Source organism: Phascolarctos cinereus, unplaced genomic scaffold, assembly GCF_003287225.1.
Source record: "Phascolarctos cinereus isolate Bilbo 61053 unplaced genomic scaffold, phaCin_HiC Scaffold_726;HRSCAF=1367, whole genome shotgun sequence".
Classification (NCBI taxonomy): Eukaryota; Metazoa; Chordata; class Mammalia; order Diprotodontia; family Phascolarctidae; genus Phascolarctos; species Phascolarctos cinereus.
The window spans coordinates 334,837,886-334,859,928 of NW_027556098.1; the positions used below are offsets into that span (position 1 = coordinate 334,837,886).

Here is a 22,043-nt window from a genome sequence, read left to right on the forward strand (position 1 = left end):
TCACTATCACTCACTCTCCCCATCCAATCTTTTCCCAAGCTATGTCAATTTCCTTTGCAACATCTCTTGTATATACGGCACCATCCCACCCCATCCCCTCTATTACTGGGAACACTCTGGGACAGGCCCTCATCTCCTCATGCCTGAATTATTGCAACAGTTTGCTGGTTAGTTGCCTGCCACAAGTCTGTCCATCCTCCACCCAGCCATCAAAATGAGTTTCCTTAATCATAGATTTAACCATTTTAACCCCCTACTTGATAAACTTTAGAAGCTATTCATTACCTCCAGGATCAAATATAGTACCCTTTGGAATTCAAAGCCCTTCACAACCAAGTCTCTTGCTAGTATTCTTATACCTTTCCCTCTCACCATATTCTCTGATTCAGTGACATTGACCTCCTTGCTCCTCCTTCTCAAGCAAGGCACTCATCTCTTAGCTCCTGTCATTTTCACTGGCTGTCTTTTGTACATGGAAGGGTTTCCTCCTTCATCTCTACCTCCTGGCTTCCTTCAAGTCCCTGTTAAAATCTCACCTTTTACAGGAAGCCTTTCCCAATCTTTAATTAATGTCTCCCATCTATTGATTATTTTTCATTTATCTTGTCTAGACATCTTGCTATTATACATAACTGTTTGCATGCTGTCACCCCCATTAAATTGTGAGCTCCTCCAGGTCAAGAACTGCCTTTTGCCTTTCTTTGTATCCCCAGCGCTAAGCACTGTGACTAGCATGTTTACTTATTGACTGACTGCCTGGTGCATAGGATAGAAGGGGGTTGGTGGGTAGCGTGAGTGGAAGCTTTAAGTATTTCAATTCTCTGATGTTATTTCATAAAGTTTTTACTTTGTGCAGTGTTTCCATCTTTTTACCTTACTGATTTAGCTTCAATTACTGTGGATTTGTCACATTTTTCTGTTTTGAGGTGTTTTTTTTTGTAGGAGGAATTACATCGAAAGCAACTGCTAAGTCATTATACCAATTACTTTAGGTTCTCAGTTTTCCTGCCATAGAATTTATTTTTTTTTCCCATTTCCCCTCTGTTCCTTGTGAATTGACATTGTTCATTTTTAAATTTTGGTAATTTAATCTCCCCCCCCTTTTTTTTATTAAGTTAGTTTACGATTCTTCAATTGTATTAGGTTTTGCAAAAATAAAAAAAATAGCCCTTGGTTTTGTTGACCATTTCTAGTCATTCTTTTCCACCTAGTTTCTCTAATTTTGATTTTCTAAAAATTGCACGCTCAGTTAATTCTCTGCTTTTCTGTTTTGCTAGTATATGTGTACGGAGTTAATTTTTTACATAGAACTGTTTTATTTGCCCGTCACAAATTTTGGCATAGCATCTCACTGTTATTTCACTGTTATATTCTTTCTCACCTAGTTATTGTTTCTATGATTTGTTCATTGTTCAGGCTATTATTCCTTAGTCCCTTTTTAGGTTTGTATCTTTTTTTAATCTCCTGTTTTAATTACTAGGTTTTTTTTGTGTTGCCTTTGAAGAAAATATTTAAATTTTCTCCCCTTTTTAAATTTGTGTAGATAATAATCTTCCACAGGAGTCTTAGCAAAGTTGATGACTAAAAAGTGAAAGACATTGAAAGGTAAAAGGAGAGGGACTTTCAGGGACAGAAGAAACTTTACCTTAGAGAAAATCTGAGTTTTGAATAGCTCAGTTACATATGAAGAGTCCAGTGAGACAATTAACTTGGCCCAGGGTGTAGACCATTTTGTTAGTTTTTCTCCAGCCACTCATCTGTAGAGTGAAAGCAACAGTAGAGCTGAAAAAAAGAGCCAACTTTAAAAGGGGAAAAATGGGTTTAGTCCTAAATATTGTGACCTCAGCCAAATGAATAGTTGAGGTGAGTCCTACACAATGTTCCCTGGCTCCTCTTTCAACTTTTATTCAATATGATATAGTACTTAAATCTCCTCTAACAGCAACGTGTTTTTCTTTTTAGATTTACCTCTAGAAATGACCGAATCTGAGAAGGAACTAATTGTGCACGGTGAGGGTTATTATAAAGATTTACTATCACCTGATGATAATCCAAAACTGAACCTTGCCAAAATAGCTGTTATCAGATGTCATGAACATGGAAGAAATGCACTTAGTCTTAAGGTACAATATTTTTCAGTGATTATATTCATTAGCATTATTTTTTTCTTTAGCCTTTCAAACTTAATCCACTTTAGATGATACTTTACTTCTGCAAATGAAACTTCCTTTGGATATGCATCTAGATTTTGATGGACCAATAGTATTACATAAAAATGTTACTAATACATCCATGAACCTAGCCGCCTGGTTTAGTACACAGGTGGAAGCTTAAAGCTCAGTTCTGTGCATACAATAAGCACTTAATAAATATTTGGTAATTTCATTTAAAGTAATTTTTATTTAATTTAGTTAACATACTCCGATGCACTGGGGTAATAGAATATTCTTGCCTAGGTGACATTCAGGAGTTGGAAGCCAGCTGTGAGACATGATTAATAGACCTCAACCTTCCCTAGCCCCCAGTTCTCAGATCAGCTTGATCTTGGATACCTCTGTCATTGCCACTATTATTGAAGCCTTTTTTCTCCCATGTTGTTAGCAATGGGTATAGGAATATCACTTAGGTCACACAGTGAAGATGCTCTTTGGAGATTTTACCCTTAACCAGTTTGTGGAAAAGGTGGTAAACAGGTCCATAATGCCTGTTTACATTTGTCAAAGTGGTCTGTCTTTTCTGAGGTTTGTAGTGTAACATGAGAGAACACAGGAATAAATGACTAGGTGAGATTGTGAAGTTTGTAGCAACTTAACTATGGAAGACTTATTTCTATCTCACTTCTGTTTCATGTTTTGTTGACCATTTTTATAGTTTTTGGTTTTGGGGGTTTTTTTTTTTTTTTTTTGACTAGGCAATGGAGAGAACTGACTTGTCCAGGGTCACACAGCTAGTAAAAATTATGTGTCTGAGGCCGGATTTGAACTCAGGTCCTCTTGAATCCAGGGCTGTTGCTCCATCCACAGTGCCACCTAGCTGCCCCCATGTTTATAGTTTTTCTTTTTGACCTAGTTTCTCTAACTTTCATATCTTTTAGGAATTAATTTATTGATTTTCTTTAAAAAAAAAACTCCATGCTCAGTTAATTCTCTCCTTTTCTGTTTTGTTAGTTTATGTGTGCTGTCTCATTTTCCTCTGTGATATAGTGTGTGGTCCTCATTGCCAAACCTCTAGAAAATAACAACTCATATTTAAGATTTACAAAGATATTTTCTTGCCAGAAACATGAGAAAAATATTACAAATGCCATAATTTTCATTTTCCAGGTGAGAAAACTGAGATTTGCCCACGGCCACATCGGAATGTCAAAACTCAGGTTTTCTGACTCTGAGTTCAGTGATTTTGCCGCTCACTGTTCCATGGTGCCACTAGCTAGTGTAACATATCTGTGTTTACCAGATGTTTGTTTATAGGCCATAGTTAGATCCTCAGTGTACTTCAGAGCTAGGAAACAGAGCACATAAAAGAGTATATCTCTTGCTACAATGTTTTTTAATCTGTCTTCTCTCTACTCACATGATCACCCTAGTTGAAGGGTACTCCCATGCCCTCTCACCTATAGGAAAATTCTTCATTTGGGCTTTCACTCTTAACTAAGGAGGCAAAACTCAGGAAAAAGAGAATTAAAAGAGTTTGTTATATGTCAAGGTAGCAAAACGTTGATGGGCTAATCACTGAAGATCAGTGATGGCTTCAAAGCAGGGCCAACTATTATTGGGAACTTTAAAGACAATTCTAATAGGTCTACCTCAGTGAAAGAAATGGAGCCCTTGAATCTCAGTTCCTCTGCAAGATAGCAAGAAACATATTGATTTGTAGGTAGGGGCACACACTTCACAGGTGGGGTATATGACAAAGAGCAGGTAATGCAAAAAGATGCAGAATTGATGTTGCCTTCCCCAACAGAACCTCCCCTAACAAATGATTGATAAGCAGGGCTGGGAACAATAGATCACTGAATCAACATAACTTTCAATAATTCCCCTATTTGATGCTAACTGCATATATGGAAAAGACTAAACATTGAAACAAAACATATATGGTTCAGCACCACATTCAGTCATATAGTCCACCTTTATTCCCAACTAGCTAGTGTAACATGTCCCTGTTCACCAGATGTTCATTTATAGGCCATAGTTAAGACCCTCAGGCTACTTCAGAGCTAGGAAACAGAGCACATAAAAGAGTATATCTCTTGCCACACCATTTTTTAATCTGTCTTCTCTGCATTCACATGATCACCCCAGTTGAAAGTCACTCCCATCCCCTCTCACCTGTGTTGTAAGGAAAATTCTTCATTTGGGCTTTCACCCTAACTAAAGAGGCATCCTAATCTGTCCTAACCTCCTATCCTAATCTAATCATCCTAATCCCTGCTGTTCATTGTGCCAAATTAGTGGCTATAAACTAGGGGATTTACACTCACAACAGGAAACAAGTGTCCTACATCATAATCCCATGTTCCCATCAGTCTCTTAAAGTTGAATAAACAAGTCATAATCTCATGTATCCAAATAGGCCCTAGATGTAAACTAAGGCATGTTACAGATCAAGCCATTTAGAGAGCACACCATGTACTTATTTTAGAGGGAAGATGTACACAGCAGCAAAGTCACCAAGAAAACTCAGTAAATATGAATACCATGAAACTAAAAAAAATTAACAATTAATACAATAATGATCATTGATATCAAATAACAGCAATCATTCTTATAACCTGGTAACCCATTCCTAATGTTTAGTTAATTAGCACATTTCATCTTGACTCTCAGATGTCATATGTAATTGTTTGGTCCCTGGAAACACCTTCCCTAGACTTCACAGGATAGGCCTCCAGCTCATGCAGCTCTGATCTCGTCTCTTTGTAGCAGATCTGCTTCTCTGGCTCCAAGTCAGCTGCAGAGTGATTCTACGAAAATCTTTTGCAAAACATAGTCCAATTGTCATAGACATACATTGCTACTGGAAAAACCATGGCCTTAACTATACAGACCTCTTTCGCCAAGGTGACGTCTCTACTTTTTTAGTATGCTATCCAGATTTGCCATAGCCTTGCAAGGAGAAAACATCTTTTAATCTCATGGCTTCAGTCTCTATCTGCAGTGATCTTTGAGCCCAAGAATATAAAATCTGACATTGTTTCCATTACTTCTCCCTCTATTTGCCAGGAAGTGATGGTACCAGTTGCCATGATCTTAGTTTTCTTTTTCTTGTTTTTATGTTAAAAAAAAATAGCTGTTATACTCCCCTATTTCACCTTCATCAAGAGGCTTCTTAATTCTTCTTCACTTTCTTCCATCAGAATGGTATCATTTCCATATCTATGATTGTTGATATTTCTCCTGGCAACTTTAATTCTAGCTTTTGATTTGTCCAGCCTGGCATTTCTCATGATGTACTCTGCATATAAGTAAATAAATAAGATGAAAAAATATAGTCTTGTCATACTCCTTTTCCAATTTTAAACCAATCAGTTGTTCCATGTCAGTTCTAACTATTGCTTTTTGGCCCCCATAGAGGTTCCTCAGGAAAAAAGTAAGATGATCTTGTACTCCCCTTTCTTTGATGACTTCCCACATTTCATTGTGATCCGCACAAGCAAAGGCTTTAGGATAGTCAATAAAGCAGAAGTGGATGTTTTTCTGGACTTCTGTTTTCTCCATAATTCAGTGAATGTTGGCAATTTGATCTACAGTTTCTCTGCCTCTTTGAAAACCAGCATGCTCTTCTGGTAATTCTTGGTTCACAAATTACCAAAGCCTAGTTTGCAGAATCTTAAGCATAACCTTGCTGGCATAGGGAATGAGTATAATTGTTTAGTATTTTGCACATTCTTTGGCATTGTCCTTCTTTGGGATTGGAAGGTAAACTGATCTTTTCCAATCCAGGGGCCACTGTTGAATTTTTCAAATTTGCAGGCACATTGAGTGCAGCACTTTAACAGCATCATCTTTTAGGGTTTTAAATAACTCAGCTGGAATTCCATCACCTCCACTAGCCTTATTGTTAATAATACTTTCTACGGCCCACTTGACTTCATTCTCCAGGATGTCTGGCTCTAGCTCAGTAACTACACTATCATGCTTTGTTAATGTTAAGATCTTTCTTGTATAATTCTTTTGTGTATTCTTGTTACCTCTTCTTAATCTCTTCTGCTTCTGTTAAGTCCCTACCATTTCTGTCTTTTATCATTCACATTTTTTCATGAAATATTCTTTTCATATATAATGTTTGTGAAGAGATCTCTGTCTTTTCCTTTCTATTATTTTCTTCTCTCTTTGCATTGCTCATTTAAGTAAACCTTCTTATTTCTCCTTGCTATTCTCTGGAACTTTGCATTCAGTTGGATATGTCTTTCTCTTTCTCCTTTACCTTTCACTTTCCTTCTTTCCTTAGCTATTTATAAAGTCTCATCAGACAGCCATTTTTCTTTCTTGCTCTTCTTTTTCTTTGGAATGTTTTTTGTTGCTGCCTTCTGTAATTCTGTCTATAGTTCTTCAGGTACTCTAGCTACATGATCTAATTGCTTAAATCTATTCTTCACTTCCACTTCATATTCATAAGAGACATTATTTAGGTCATACCTATGTGGTCTGGTGGTCTTCCCTACTTCCTTCAATTTAAATCTGGATTTTGCAATAATAAACTCATGATCTGAGCCACAGTCGGCTCTAGGTCTTATTTTAACTGACTGCACCTTTGGCTACAAAATATGTAATCAGTCTGATTTTGATATTGACCATCTGGTGATGTCCATGTGTAGAGTTGCCTTTTAGGTTGTTGAAAAAGAGTATTTACTATGACCAGTGAGTTATCGTGACAAAACTCTTATTAGTCTCTGCCCTGCTTCATTTGTACTCTATGGTCAAACTTGCCAATGTAATTGTGACTCCAGGTATCTTTTAATTTCCTACTGATCAACTCTGGCCTCTTCGGCATCCGTGGTTTGAGCAAAGATTTTTGTTACTGTGATGTTGAGCAGTTTGCCTTGGATTTGAACAGATATCATTCTGTCATTTTTGAAATTATTCCCCAGTACTGCTTTTCTCACCCTTTTATTGACTATGACGGCTACTCCATTTCTTCTGAGGGATTCTTACCCACAGTGGTATATGTAATAATTATCTGAATTAAATCCATCCATTCCTGTCCATTTAAGTTCACTGATACCCAAGATATCGACGTTTAATCTTTTCATCTCGTGTTTGACCACATCCAGCTTACTTTGTTTCATAGATCTTACATTCCAGGTTCCTATGCAGTATTGATATTTACAGCATCAGACTGTCTTTTTGTCACCAGACATATCTGCAGCTGAGCTTCCTTTTGGGCTTGGTCCAGCTGCTTCATTAGTACTGGAGCTACTTGTTAAGTTGTTCTCTACTCTTCCCCAGTAATATGCTGGACACTTTCTGTCTTGAGGGGTTCATCTCCCAGGGCTATATCTTTTATCATTTTAATACTGCCCATGGGGTTTTGTTGACAAACATACTGGAGTACTTTGCCATTGCCTTCTCCAGTGGATCACCTTTTGTCAGAACTCTCCACTAGGACCTGTCTCTCACAGGTGATGTTGCATGGTATAGTTCATAGTTTCATTGAGCTGTGCAAGCCCTTCTGCCACAACAAGGCAGTGATGTTTAATGTGCTATAAGTAACTCTCTGTTGGACCAGTTTGCAGACATAGACATATCATTTTAAGGACCTGTAAAAAGTTGATTCCAAACATGTAATAATGATGATCTTGCTTGGTTCTAATATGATTTTTCTCTTGAAGTGTCTATGAAACTTAATGTAAAGTGCTATGTCAATACTTGATTAATTTAACATTGGTTAAATTATTTAAACTATTATTTAAACTATTTCAACAGATTTTAAAGAATTAAATGATTTTTTAAAGGTGCCTGACTGACCTAAAATGATTTTATAACTATTTAAGGATTGTAGTATGTGACTAAACTTGTAAATTATGGATTTGTGGAAGAAAAGACATAAAGATGGATTTAAAAAGTGAAGGAAAAACCAGACTAATATATGGTATAATCATTGATACCTTTTTGTTTTCAATTTCTTTTAGGGTTTCTTTATTGAAAGATGCCCAGACTTAAGCATTTTGATTAGACAGTTGGTATATCTTAACTTAGCCTTCAATAGTTTACATATCTTTCCTCCAGAGGTGAGTCCGTTTCTAGTTATAATCCAGTTATAATTATTATTTAATACTGTTGTTAGTATTTGATTGTTAATCAGTTTCACAATTGGGAAAAATTTTCATTATAGTGTCCTATCTATATTTGCTGTGGAAGGGAATTCATAATAAGGTACCTTATAGCATAGATTCAATTCCAAATTGTTTAATTATTTAGGTACCAAAAAATATGGTGGCCCAGTGACATAGACTCTGAAGATAGGGTTATAGTTAAACTTTAGTGCACATTAATATGATTTAATAATGCCATGCAGTGACTGACATTATAGTTCCAACACCACAATAAAGATTAAAAAAACACATGACAATCAGAGGCCGGTGATGAAAAAAGGATGCCATATAATTTTAGCTAATTTACATTAATATCGGCTAAAACAAAATTTTCCTCCCTAGGAAATAACATTGATAGTCAAATACAGGATAGATCCTTTTGAAATACTCCTTTAAAGTTATATTGTATTAAATAGGTAACCTAGTCAAGTAAAAGAGATGATTACATTTACATCTTTCTTTTTTTTCTTGAATGAATTCAAGGTACATAAGAAATATCATTGATAGAGCAAATGTGCACTGTGCATTTATTTTTGTCAAATTCAATATGTCCAAAATGAGACCCATTATCTCTTCCCCTAGATCTGCTCCTTCACTTTACTTCTTTTCTCTCAAGGAGACCATCATCCTTCTAATCACTTAGATTCACAGCCTTGTGGTCATCCTCAACACCTCACTCTTTCACCCCTTATATCCAATCAGTTGCAAAGTCTTGTTGATTCTACCTACAAATCTTTCATATTCATGCCCTTGTCTACATGGCCACCACCCTCATTCAGGCCCTTACTCCTTCTCACCTATGCTATTTCAATAACCTCTTAACTGGTCTCCCTACTTCTGTATTGAGTTTTCAGTCAAGCTATAACCTGGTGAGATTTATCTCTGCAATCTGTCATCCAGGAAGCTACCCACCCCCCACCTCAAAAAAATCTTCCTAAGGCAGTCCAATCATGTGAACAAAAATAAGGAAGTTTTGAAGAGGGGCAAGATAATGAATTCGATTTTGAAAATACTGATTTTGATGTGCCAGTTGGATGTCCAAAAAGACACATGCAGGCAGTTGTTGATACATGCCTGGAATTCAGAAGAGAAATCAAGTCTTCATTAAGGCTCTTGGACAGTTCTGGGAGTCACATTGGTAGAAATAGTAATTTAACTCCTGGGAGCTAGTGGCAGAGATAGAACGTAAGAGAAAAAAGCTAAAAGAATCGTAGGGAACGCCCACCATAATAGACAGGAGATGGATAAAGATCTAGCACAGGACACTAAGGAGGAGTGGTCAGAGTAGAAAGAGGAGAATCAGGAGAGAGCAGTGTTACAGAAACCAAGGGAGAAGTATCCAGGATGAGGGGATGATCAACAGAACAGTATCAAAAGGATGAAGGAGAATAAGAACTCAGAAAAACGCTGCTGGATTTATCAGTTAAAAGATAGTTGGTAAACATGGTAAAGGCGGTTTCATTGGAGTGCTGGGTCCAGAAGCCAGACTGGAGGGGATTGAGAAGTTAGTGGGGTGGTAAGGAAGTAATAGCAGTGCATGTAAATGGTTCTTTAGAGGAGTTTGGGGGTTAAAAGGAGAAATATAGGAAAATAGATTGAGGGGATGTCAGAGTCAATTGAGGAGTTTGTTTGTTTGTTTGTTTTTTGGGGTTTTATTGTTGTTTTTTGTTTTGGGGTTTTTTTTAGGCAAGTGACTTGCCCAGGGTTGCACAGCTAGTAAGTGTCAAGTGTTTGGTCTGAGGCTGGATTTGAACTCAGGTCCTGCCTGACTTCAGGGCCAGTGCTCTCTCCACTGTGCCACCTAGCTGCCCCTCAATTGAGGCGTTTTGAAAAGCAGGGGAAAACCTGAGCATGTTTACAGGCAACAAGGAAAGAACCAGTAAATAAGGAGAGATTAGAAATGAGAGAGAAAAAAGGAAAGATTAAAAAGGTCCAGCTTCTGAAAGGGACAGGGGTTGAGATCATAGGTAGAAGGACTGGTTCTATGGAGAAGGGCCACCTCTTCTTCATTGACAGAAAGTCTAGAGGAGAAGAAAAGGCTCAGGGCTAGGGGCAGATAAGTGGTGCAGTGAAGAGAGCACCAACCCTGAAGTCAGGAGGACCTGAGTTCACATCTACCCTCAGGCACATGTGACCCTGGGCAAGTCACTTAACCCTGATTACCTGGCCAAAAAAAGAAGTAAAAAAAGGCAGAAGGCTGACGTGATGAATGTAAAATATCATCATGGGGAAGGGGAATTAGGCTTGTTCAGGTTTCTCTGAGGTTCAGACTTCACCTATTTGCTATAGGTGGGGAGAAGGGGAGGTAAATTGTCCCCCTCACTGAAATTATATGTCAGTGCTATTTCTTTTTCCTCTTATTGATCCTTTGGGGCCCAGCTCAATGACCATCTCCTTTACTAATAATGGTTAACATATATATATGTAAAGCTTTACAATTTACAGTATGCTACATGGAATTACATCTTTTGGTTGTCATGAACATCCTTGTAAAGTAGGTGCTCTTAACTTTCATTCCTTTTTATAGATGAGGAAAGTGAGGCTGGAAAAAATTGAATAATTTGCCCAGAGTCACACAGCTAATAAATATGTGAAGCAGGATTCAAATTCAAGTCTTTCTAAGGATTCAAGTCCAGCACTCTATCCACTACACCACATAGCTGCCTCTTCACAAACCCCTCCAAAAACCCCTCAAATGAATATAATCTCTTCTTAATTCCCCTTAGCACTCTTTTTGGATTTTTCTCTAGCAAATCACATTCTACCTTATAATATGCTTATTTTATTTCCACTTATTAGATGTCCATTTTCTTGAAGTAGATCTTACTTATCTTCGAATTCCCAAATGCACATAGTAGAGTGGCAAACAGATTGCAGTTACTCAATTAATATCCATTTATTACATGAATGAGCAATTTATCCAGTTTATCCAGTATTCTTTAGACCAGAGAGGGACCCCTATACTGGGGTGTCTGATTCAGTTTCACAGACTGTAATCCTGTTAGCTGGGCACTGTTGATAAGCTTTAAATTGGGAACACTATATAGTAAGAAAAATTTAAAAAAAAAATTTGTGTGAGGCATTTGGGGTTAAGTGACTTGCCCAGAATCTGTTTGATTCTGGTGAATGTTATGTATCTGAGGTCAGATTTGAACTCAGGTCCTCCTAACTCCAGAGCCAGTGCTCTATCCACTGTACCACCTCACTGCCCATAAGTTAAAAAAAATAATGCATGATTTGTCAGAGTCATGAATATACTAGAAAATGATTCATTTTAAGTTTCACTATTTTATGTTGAAAGGATTTCACAGTTCTAATTGTAAAATAAATGTACTCTATGAACTTTCATGATTTCTTTAAATATATTTGCAATGTACTAATGAAGATAGAATATTAAATTTACTTCATTGTACTGATCCTGCTTTTTCAAGAACCATTAATTCAGCAAGTAAAAAGTAAAGAATAAATTACATGTATTCTTTCTATTTCCTTATCCTTTTTCTATTCTGTAGGTGTTAGTTTTGATTAACTTACAAGTCCTGATCATGAGAAATAATCCTATCAGAGAGATCCCTTCTGAAATTGAAGAATTAAAGGACCTTAAAGTATTTGTCATTTCCTTTAATTTGTTAACTTCTCTTCCAAATGGGTAAGGTTGAAAATAACTAGATACACAAGAATAATTTTTGGCTTATATACAGTAGGCATTTAATAAAATACTCATTGAATGGATGAATGAATGTGTGACTGATTTAAAAGTAGACCATTCTTTGAATGACTCCTAGCTTGGTGCAATGGAAAAGAGCACTAGTTAACTAGTACAAGTTAGAGATCTTGGGCCTAAATCCAAGTCTTTTAACTCATTAAATGCATGGCCTTGACCAAGTCACTTACCCTATCTGGGCCTAAATTTCCTCATCTATAAAAATGATTCTATGATGTAGTCCTCTATGACCTGTCCTGGTTACCTGCTCTGCTTCATAATATATAGTCTACTGACTGCATATACTGCAATTAATTATACTTAATCCACTTTCTTGGTACTGATTGAGTAAGTCATGTGGGGGAATTTCAATTCATTTTTAGGTCAGTACTTCAGCAAATGTGACTTGATTCATGTGATATGCCAACCAGATACTCCATCCCCAGATGTATATCACAATACATAGAGCACTGGACCTGGAGTCAGGAAGATTTAAGTTGAAATCTGCCTCAGATCCTTGTCAGCTATGTGACTAGACAAATCACTTAACCTTTGTCCAAGTTTTTTCATTTGTAAAATGGGGATCATAATTGCACCTACCTCCAATGGTTGTTATGAGTACTACCTAGCTATATGACCTTTTAAATACATTACCTCGTGACTAAAGAATTCATCAGCCAGATGTCACCTTGGTGATATACTTAACCTAGGCTGACATGACAGACATACAGCCCATCACTGGACTTATGCTCAAAGTCTTTCCATCTTTATGGGATCTGCCAGTGCTTTTTAAAATCTAGGGTCACTTTAATGTTAATTCTTTAAAACTTTGTAGTGGAGAAATTCTTAAACCCAGTTATAAAAACTGTTTACAAGGGTTGTTTACATAAGCTACATGTACAGAGTGTTTTGCAAACCATAAAGTGCCATATAAATGATAGATATTGTTATTTTTTTAGTCTCTGAGATGAGTTTTACTAATTTCTACCTCTTTGTGGGGTCACCATAGTCTTAGGCTCTGCTTTTGTTTTTGTGGTTCTAGAATCTTAGTTACAAATTTTATGTGGGATTGATTAGACCCAGGAAAAATTATATCTTCAAACTCTAGATGAGCCCATGAGTCCCCAGACCATTTCTCTGTCTCTTATCTGGCAATATTCTCATGTTTGCAATGCCTCTGCCCCTACAGTCTCTTCCTCAAATTGGTGAATTCCTCCAGAACCTCAATTTGAGGAATTATATCCATAAACCAAGTATATATTTTTGGGACAATCAATGAGTTGAGCCTTGACTTGGAATGAAAGAAGAGCTTGGCATGAATCACATTTTAAAAATAATGCAGGGCTATCCAAAGCTACTCAGTGCCATGAAATTAATGGTTTTCTGTTGATGCTTTTATGGCTGTTAATCATAGAAAACCATGGTGTCTAAAGAATCCAAATTTCAGGTGATCTAATAGATGAGGAGAAGGCACATGGTAGGTATAAATAACCTGCAAAATATTACCAACAATGACTTGTTTGCAAGAAGTAGAATGGCACAAAAACATAATAAAGGAACTATATGCTTGGAAAAGGAGGTGAGCTAGTTGTGACAATATTTAAAAACTTGAAGGAAGGGCTCCAATGCATCCAGTAGATTTTTCATGGAAGGATATAAATAAGAATTCTATATCTCCATAAAAATACAATTCTGATCATTCATTATGGCATGGAGGTAGCTTTGGGTTCTTGAACGCTATGCCAGGAAGTCAGAAAAAGGAAAGGCCAAGATGGCAGACAAACAGGAAGAACCACAGCCAAGCTCTCTCCCTCAGCCACTCCACAAAGATTTTTTTTTTAAATGTACAGTCTGAAATCACATAATTAGGTGTGCAAGAAGAATACTATATTAATAAGGAGAAAGGGCAGAGTGGAGGAGGGGATACTTGAACTTTTATTCTAAACTGATCAAAGGGGGAAAGATTATATGTAGTTGGGTGCAGGGGGAAAAAGAAGAAAGGAGAGAAGGAGGGATCAGTCCTAAGAAAAACAAACTCTAATTATGGAGGATGAACTGCAATGAGGAATTTAAAAGGAAAGAAAGGATAAGAACCTGTGATTGGGTTCTAGATGAGAGAAAGAAAAGAGAAAGAGACTGCAACAAACCTAGAATACTGGTAGTTCGTGCATTCCATCTCTCTCACCACCCACTTTTCAGTAAAGAGAGAGCTTGAAAAAAAATGAATGGAGAGAAATATATAGTTAACAGGCAGTACTGTGAATGTAAATGGGATAAATTTACTTATAAAAGAAACAAGGATAGCAGAACAGACAGAAAGAAGATCCAACAATACATTTTTTTTCTTTACAAGAAACATACTTGAAGCATAAAGATTTACAAAAAGTAAAAAGGGGACTGCTTCAGATGATGTTAAAAAAAAAAAAGGCAGGGGTAGAACTCATGATCCCAGACAAGGCAACAGCAAAAATAGGCTTAATTAAGAGAGATAAATAGGGAAACTAGATTTTGCTTAAAGGTCATAGACAATATCAATACTAAATATATGTGCAATGAACAGCATCCAACAATACTGAACAGCGGTAAACACTTTCTAAAAATAAAGAAAAAGTTAAATGAATTACTGGGAGAAATGGAAAAGTATGCCATCAGAGTATAAATTCTGGTAGATTCTGCCAAGTAAAGACTTCCTATGATAAACTTTTGGCCTAGGACAGGCCAGTTGTGCAAAGAAAAGCTCGTCATTAGTATGCCACTAAGTATAAGGAAAAATACAAAATGGCTTTGAGGTGTATGCAGCTTCCCTCTGTTTCTACAGAGATAGTAACACAAAAACAAGTCTTAAAGCGTTTATTCAGCTTTGGCTAGGTCAATGTTTTTGATAAAGTTTACATTAGAAAACAAAAGGATTGTGAATGTAAGGTTCCACATTAGTGCCAAAAAGATAGAAGTAACTTTGACAAGCATTCTGAAGTGTTTTTAGGTATTCAGAGATTTATCTTTTCAAAGAAATTGATAGGATTTTATATCTCAACTCCATCTTGGTAAAGTTCTTACCCCAGAATTTGAAAATTTACAAGGATATCAGCTTCTACTTTCTTCTTCTATATCAGCTTCTTATCCAGAAATATTGTCATTTTTCATTAGCATCCATAACAGTGACTTCAGTACCTTGAATTGAAAGATATTTCATTTGTATGGTTAAAAATATCTTCTAGGTAAGCCAATCCATGGGTAAAATCCTTCCTGTCAAAGTCCTGAGAGAATGGGTTTTCTTTTTGGGGAGTGCTCCCTGATGAAGGAACACAGGTACTGACTCTTGTAAGCTAACAGATACCCTCTCCCCACCCCCTTTGGGAAAGTTCTTATTGGCCTAGGAATAGGGGAAGCTTCCCATTCAGGGGACTGACTAAGGACAGAGTTGGAGGTCTTATGTAAGGCATATAAGAGGGAAGGTAATCTTTTCCCCACCTGAAGGAATTTACGGTATCATAAACTAATTAGAGACTAAATTTGTGACTGAAATATAAGTTCTTTACTGTGAATTTCTAAGTTGTGGTTTGAATGTTTTTATAAGTGCTAACGTATCTTAATGAGTTCTAGGGTACCACTCTGTAAAATTTGTTTTAAGGAAAAATAAGAATAAAACTTTGTGAAACTTGTATGGAAACACAATTAAACCCTTTATCACTCTTTCCCTGGAGAGTGTCAGATTTATTGTTTTATTGCAAGAGGGAAAAGTGATTTCACTGATTAGAGAAAAGAACAAAATAGGTTTGCAGTTAAATTTTTAAACTGCCTATTATTAACTTTTCTTGACTATGAAAAGAGAGAAGCTTGTATAAATCAAGGAACAACTGAAAAGTATGAGGAATATAAAATCCTCATGAACCTTAAAAGAGGGGAATGAGAATGTGAGACTGCCACTTTAAATCTTGGATAGTAGACTAATTGAAAGTAGTGGGTCCTATGATATGAAGTTCTGACAGTAAATGGCCCTGGGAAAATTGAGATTCTGTGTGATACTGCTTATACATATAGATCCAGATGTGATTGAATGTATTCTAGTCTCATCTTAAATGAGCTATGTTCTCCTGTTAGGATAATTGTGATGTTTGTTCCTCTATAATATCAAGTATTAATGGAAAGACCCTTAATATTTGGTATTGAAGCAATATGTGTGTTGTTGTTCAGTCGTTTCTGTCATGTCTGACTTTCATGACCCCATTTGGAGTTTTCTTGTCAAATATACTAGAATGGCTTACCATTTCCTTTGACTCATTTTACAGATGAGGAAATTGAGGTAAACAGGGTGAAGTCCCTTGCCCTGGTCACACAGGTAGTTACATGTTTGAGGCCAGATTGAACTTAGGTCTTCATGACTTTGGGCCCAGCACTCTTATCTTCTGAGCCATCTTGCTGCCTGGGCAATATGTTTAGAAACTGCGAAAGTAAGTTTTGTTAAAGGCATAATAGGATCAAAATTACTCTTTATTGGTCTCGAACGTAATCAGTACAGAATGCCAAGATTGAGAAAATGAATGAAGTGATTTTCTATGTAAGATAATTTGGAAATGTATTCAACTAAATTGATGTCATCTGACTGGTAATAAATTTTGTTTCATGTTTTAAATACATAATATCTTGTATGTTATTAATGTTTCTAAGTGTTTTTTTTTATATTATAAAATTTGTAAAGCCATAGTATCAGAAATGCTGTTGGAAAAGTAACTTCTCTTTAATCTGGATTGTTAGATTATGAATTGAGCTATTAAAGGAATATGGTCAAAATGTTTGGAAAATGTTAAATATTTTATGGGATATATTTTGCTTTGAAATGGATAGTAATAATAACTTACTGTTGGGAGGAAAAGTGGCAAAGTCCTCTTTAAGTTATCCTTGTCTGTGAAGTTTCTTGGGACTTTCTGTTTGAAAAGGGTCATAAGATATTAGCCCTCCTGATCTTGTATTGTAATATTCTAAAGTACTGAAATCTGAGAAACTAGAAACTTAAAAGTTAACTTAAAGTGAAGAATGAGTTTCACCTAAGATTATTGGGCTATCACTTAGGAAAATTATGAAATTGTATGTATAAATAGTATGTTTGTAGTATGTTTTATAGTATGTATGTATAAATAGTATGTTTTAAAGTTACATTTTGAACCAACTTAGTAACAATAGACTTTAGATTCAAAGATTTGTTTTTGCCTTCGGAGTAAATAAATAATACAGATATCTGTTAGTCTGGGATAGAGGCGGGGAACCTTCGGCCTCAAAGCCACATGTAGCCTTCTAAGTCCTCCAGTGCAGCCTTTTCACAGAATCTAAATTTAACTGTGAAGTTTGGGTACAGTCAAAGGGCCGCGCTTGAGGACTTAGAAAGCTACATGTGGCCTCGAGGACACAGGTTCAGCACCCCTAGACTCTGGGGACTTACAGTAGGAAGATTCTTCCTAGGGGATTTGAACCAACTATTATGTATACACTGTATGTGTGAAACTCCAAATGTGATTATTCTTAATTTGTAAATGAAGGATAAATGAAATGCTCTTATATTTGCTCATTATTAACTGTTGTTGAAATATGAGAAAAAATAATAATAACCTAGCCCTCAGCTATGATTAATGAAATTTTGCTATTTGGGGTAAAATCTGGTGGGACTGTAATATAATATTGTTCTAAGTTTTGATTTTGGGTATGCTTGGGTGAAGTGTCATTGAGCTAGTAGCCCACCATTCGAGGGAAATGTTATGTGCTGCCCAAAGGGGGTGCAGTCTGAGAACTACTACAGGTGGATGTTTATGTCTGGGAAAGTTGAGGGGATGACCTTGCATAGGAAAAGGTAGGATCCTCTTAACTCAGTTTCCCCATTGTGCTATTTTTTTTAACAGAACATTTTCTCACTTGTTTACTGTGAGCATGGCTATGATACCCTCTATATAATGTGGAACTTTGCTATGTGATGGGCTGTTAACTGTGACTCTTGCCTAGAATCAAACAGAGCTAAGGGAATTTTCCCCTGTTATAGACTATTGGCCTTGAGGGACAGTCTTGATATCATCATAACCATGTCCCTCCTTTTTCTTTCACAGCAAATTTCTATGATCAGGGTAGGTGAACAGTGGAAGTTTGTCATTGCAATACCAAATTTATTAATTAATAGATTAATACTAAAACAACTCTGAGTTACTATAACAAAATGCAAGTATGGAAGATCTTACTATTTTAATTTGAAGTTGTGGTCAATTCCATAGCGTAAGCAATTAAGTCGATGAGTTCTTGGGCTTTCTATCACCTTGCTAATGGTTATATATTCATGTATAATATTAGGTCCTTGAAGTATCTAATTCATAGGTTCCCAAAGTGGGTGATATCACCCCCTGTGGGGCACTGGAACAACTCAGGGGGGTGGTAGTTGCCTCAGGTGCAACTGGGGGTCATCGAATAAAAATAAGGAGGCCGAGAAAGCATAAGGAAAGAAGAGAAGAAAATTTTGAAAAAATATTTGTACATGTTTCATTTGTTGTGTAACAGAGTTAAAGTCATAGTGAGTATGCTATTTTCCAAAAAAAACCACACAAAATGCAAGTTATAACCAATCAGTGGTCAAGTCCACCAACAGGTCTTAACAAGTAAGTATTGGCAAGCAAGCATGTTGCACGTTGTCGGAAAGTCCAGCATGCATTGGCAGGAATGTGTGCATGTAATGACTTCTTTATAATATGATACTATATAGTTACATGATGTAATATTGAATCATAAAAATTTCAATGCAGGAAAAAATCCACAAATTTATAATAATTAAATTTAAGATATGTCATTTTAAAAAAATTATATATTTTTTGAAATAATGCAAATTAAAAAAAAAAACATTAGTTAAAGAAAGTAGCTTTCCAGGGGAGCACTGAGTAATTTTTTTTTGAAAAGGGAGTGGTAGGCCAAATAATTTTGGGAATGTCTGATCTAATTCTTTTAGGATCACTTGGGGATAATATTCTCAAAAGAAGGGAATAAGATGAAGATGTAAAAGTTTTCTAATTAAATGGAGTAATAAATGTTGAGAAAGCAACAGGGTCAGACAGTTTTCCCTAAAAACTAGAATACACACACACACACACACACACATGCACATATGTGTGTGTGTAGTGTGTATATGTATGTGTGTGTATATATGTATATAATTGGTTTCCAAATATGTTTAATGGGATATATAGGCCTTGCGTGTATTTTAGTAACAAGTTCTCAAAATTGGATTAAGGGTTTTACATATAAAATTGCATTTATAATTGCAAAGAAAGTGAGATTATTTTCCTACTGTGAAGTCTCTAATCATTTTAAGAGACAGAAGGGCTCATTTTCCAAGCTAGGCCCTCATGGATTTTTTTTTTAAGATTCTTCCTTCAGCCTGATGGCAGTGTACATATCAGGTACAGGGTTTCGGTGAAGATAGAAACAGCAAGTGGTATGTAAAAACTGAAATTCTCTGAAGTTTCAGGTAAATTATAGGTTCCTGATTTGACGTTTTTATAGCTCTGTGGTTAATAGGATTAGAACCATAAGACCTGAGCTGGTTTTCACCACATGAACTAATTATTAGAAAACCAAAGTTAGAGGGTGTACTAACAGATTTTAGCAGAATTACCTAGGAATCTCTACAAGTGATTTGGAATCAGAGATGCAGATCTACTAGGAGGAGCCCCTTTGGAGCTGCCCAGAGAATGAGACCTATTCAAGAATGTCCAAGGAAAGATGTTTCCAGGGACCAGACAAATACCTGGGACATCTGGGACTCAAAATGAAATGTGCTGATTAAATGGGAGTGGGTTACCAGGTTAGAAGGAGATTTGACATCATTGAATATTGATGATCATTATTGTATTGCTTTAGGTTTTTTTTGTTGTTTATTTGTTTCATGGTGTTTATGTTTGCTGAGTTTTCTTGGTTACCTTGGTGACATGTAAATGTCCCCTCTCAAATTAGGGTGAATCCTCTGAGTAGTCTGATTTGTAGCCTCACTTAATTTACCTATAGCATCTGTTTAAAAAGATTTGTCTCCTTAAGGGGATATATGAAATAATGACCCTTCTTGTATGCTTTGTGCTGCTCACATCACCCTGTTGATGTACCTTTCTGTCCAAAAATTCCATTTAGTAAGCATTTAAATAAGTGATCCTGAGGGTTGACAACCTCAGAGCAGGGAGGAGGAAATCTTTCTCCTCACAATATCTTCTCAATTTATCGATTCAGTTTATTGAAACCCAGAGAGTTTCTTTTTGTTGTTGTTGTTTTGTTGAAGGTGACTAAATTTAGAATAAATATATGTAGAATATATATTATATTATAATTATTTATAATATATTATATATATATATATATATATATATATATATATTAAAAGATGTATATATTTAAAAGATGCAGTGTAAAAGGAAGCCAAGATCTGAGTAGATGTATTAGCCAATCCTGATCCCAGAGACCAGGTGATGAAACACACATCCTTTCTTCCAAAATAAAAGTGGATTACTGTGGTGTAGAACAGTGATGTCAAAGTGAAATAGAAACAGGGGTCACTAATCTTCACAGAAGGATCCCTGTGGGCTGCATATTGACTTAGGTCAAAATGTAATATTGTTTCAGTTTTATTGTATTTTTATTTATTTTGTTAAATGTTTCCCAGTTACATTTTGATCTCATCCAGTGGGCCACTGCAGCCCTTAGGCCATGTGTCTGACACCTCTGATGTAGAGAGTGTAGACACACTCTCACTTACCATCACTGTGCTAGTTTATTGACTGTTTTTGTTTATTTGTTTTAAAGGAAAGATAGGGATTTTGTTGGAGTTGGGGGAAGTATAACTGAAAGTGACTATGATATAGAAACAAAAACAACAACAAAATTTTCTGGCAGCTTATAGCTATGCAAGCTTGAGGAAGTCACTTCAATTTTTTAAGCCTCAGTTTCATCATCTATAAAAACAGACATAATGATATTTATCTTGCCTACCTCAAAAAACTCCTTTTTTTCTTCTTTTTTTGGTGAGGCAGTTGGGGTTAAGTGACTTGCCCAGGGTCACACAGATTGTAAGTGTCAAGTGTCTGAGGCCAGATTTGAATTCAGGTCCTCCTAATTCCAAGATAGGAGCTCTATCCACTGCACCACCTAGCTGCCCCTTCAAAGAATTCTTGTGAGGCCCAAATAAGACAATGTATTTGAAATTGCATCCAAAACTACCTTTTTTTTTTTTAACCAGACTTGTGACTTAATTAGTATAGGGAGCTTCCAGTAAAGACCTTACTCTACAAATGCAGATCAGCCCCTTCCTTATAACCTCAAGTCTTAGAGTTGCCAGGCCCACTGAGGTTAAATGACTTGCTCAGGGTCACACAGGCAGTATGTGTCACAGGCAGAACTTGAATCCAGATCTTCCTGACTTTGAGGCCAGCTGTCTAGCTATTATACATTGTTGCCACTCTTTAGAAAAAAACAATTTCTATAACTTCTCTACATTCAGTGAAATTCCTAACATTCTTTTAATTCTGAATAAGTGACCACCACATAATTATTTTTATAGCATGCTGGTTTTCTCTCTTTTTAAGATTATTTGCGTTGTCTAAACTTGAGTGCCTGGATGTCTCCTACAATGAAATTACTTCTATTCCAAATGAAATCAAGAATCTCAGGTATTTAAAAAGCAGTAAATATAAATAAAGTTTACATATTTTAAACATATGTTTAGCCACAAAATAGAATTGTTCTTTTGGGGAGAATTTAATTTATACACTATATTTTAAGTAGTAATTTAATAGCAAGTAAAGATCGAATCGATGAAGTATTAATTCAGGAAAAATGTAAATTGTGATTTCTCTGTGGTTATCAAACAGTAAACATTTATAAAGTACCTACTATGTGCCAGGCACTATGCTAAGTGCTAGGATAAAAAGAAAACAAAAATTTCCAAAACTGTTTGAAAAAGAATCTTAATGACTGCTTAAGAATATTGAGTTACCTTTATTAATATTTAAA

General features: G+C 36.0%; 1 protein-coding gene across 4 annotated transcripts in view; it reads left to right on the forward strand.

Annotated features, from left to right (window-relative positions):
• Window positions 1-22,043, forward strand: part of LRRC63 (leucine rich repeat containing 63) — a 61,487-nt gene that overhangs the window by 18,893 nt on the left and 20,551 nt on the right. For all 4 annotated transcript variants that reach the window (XM_020993738.2, XM_020993736.2, XM_020993740.2 and 1 more), the window contains exons 5-8: window positions 1,963-2,123; window positions 8,135-8,233; window positions 11,830-11,966; window positions 21,617-21,700. In XM_020993738.2, coding sequence (XP_020849397.1) covers window positions 1,963-2,123; window positions 8,135-8,233; window positions 11,830-11,966; window positions 21,617-21,700 — 481 coding nt within the window. The remainder of the gene's footprint in view (window positions 1-1,962; window positions 2,124-8,134; window positions 8,234-11,829; window positions 11,967-21,616; window positions 21,701-22,043) is intronic.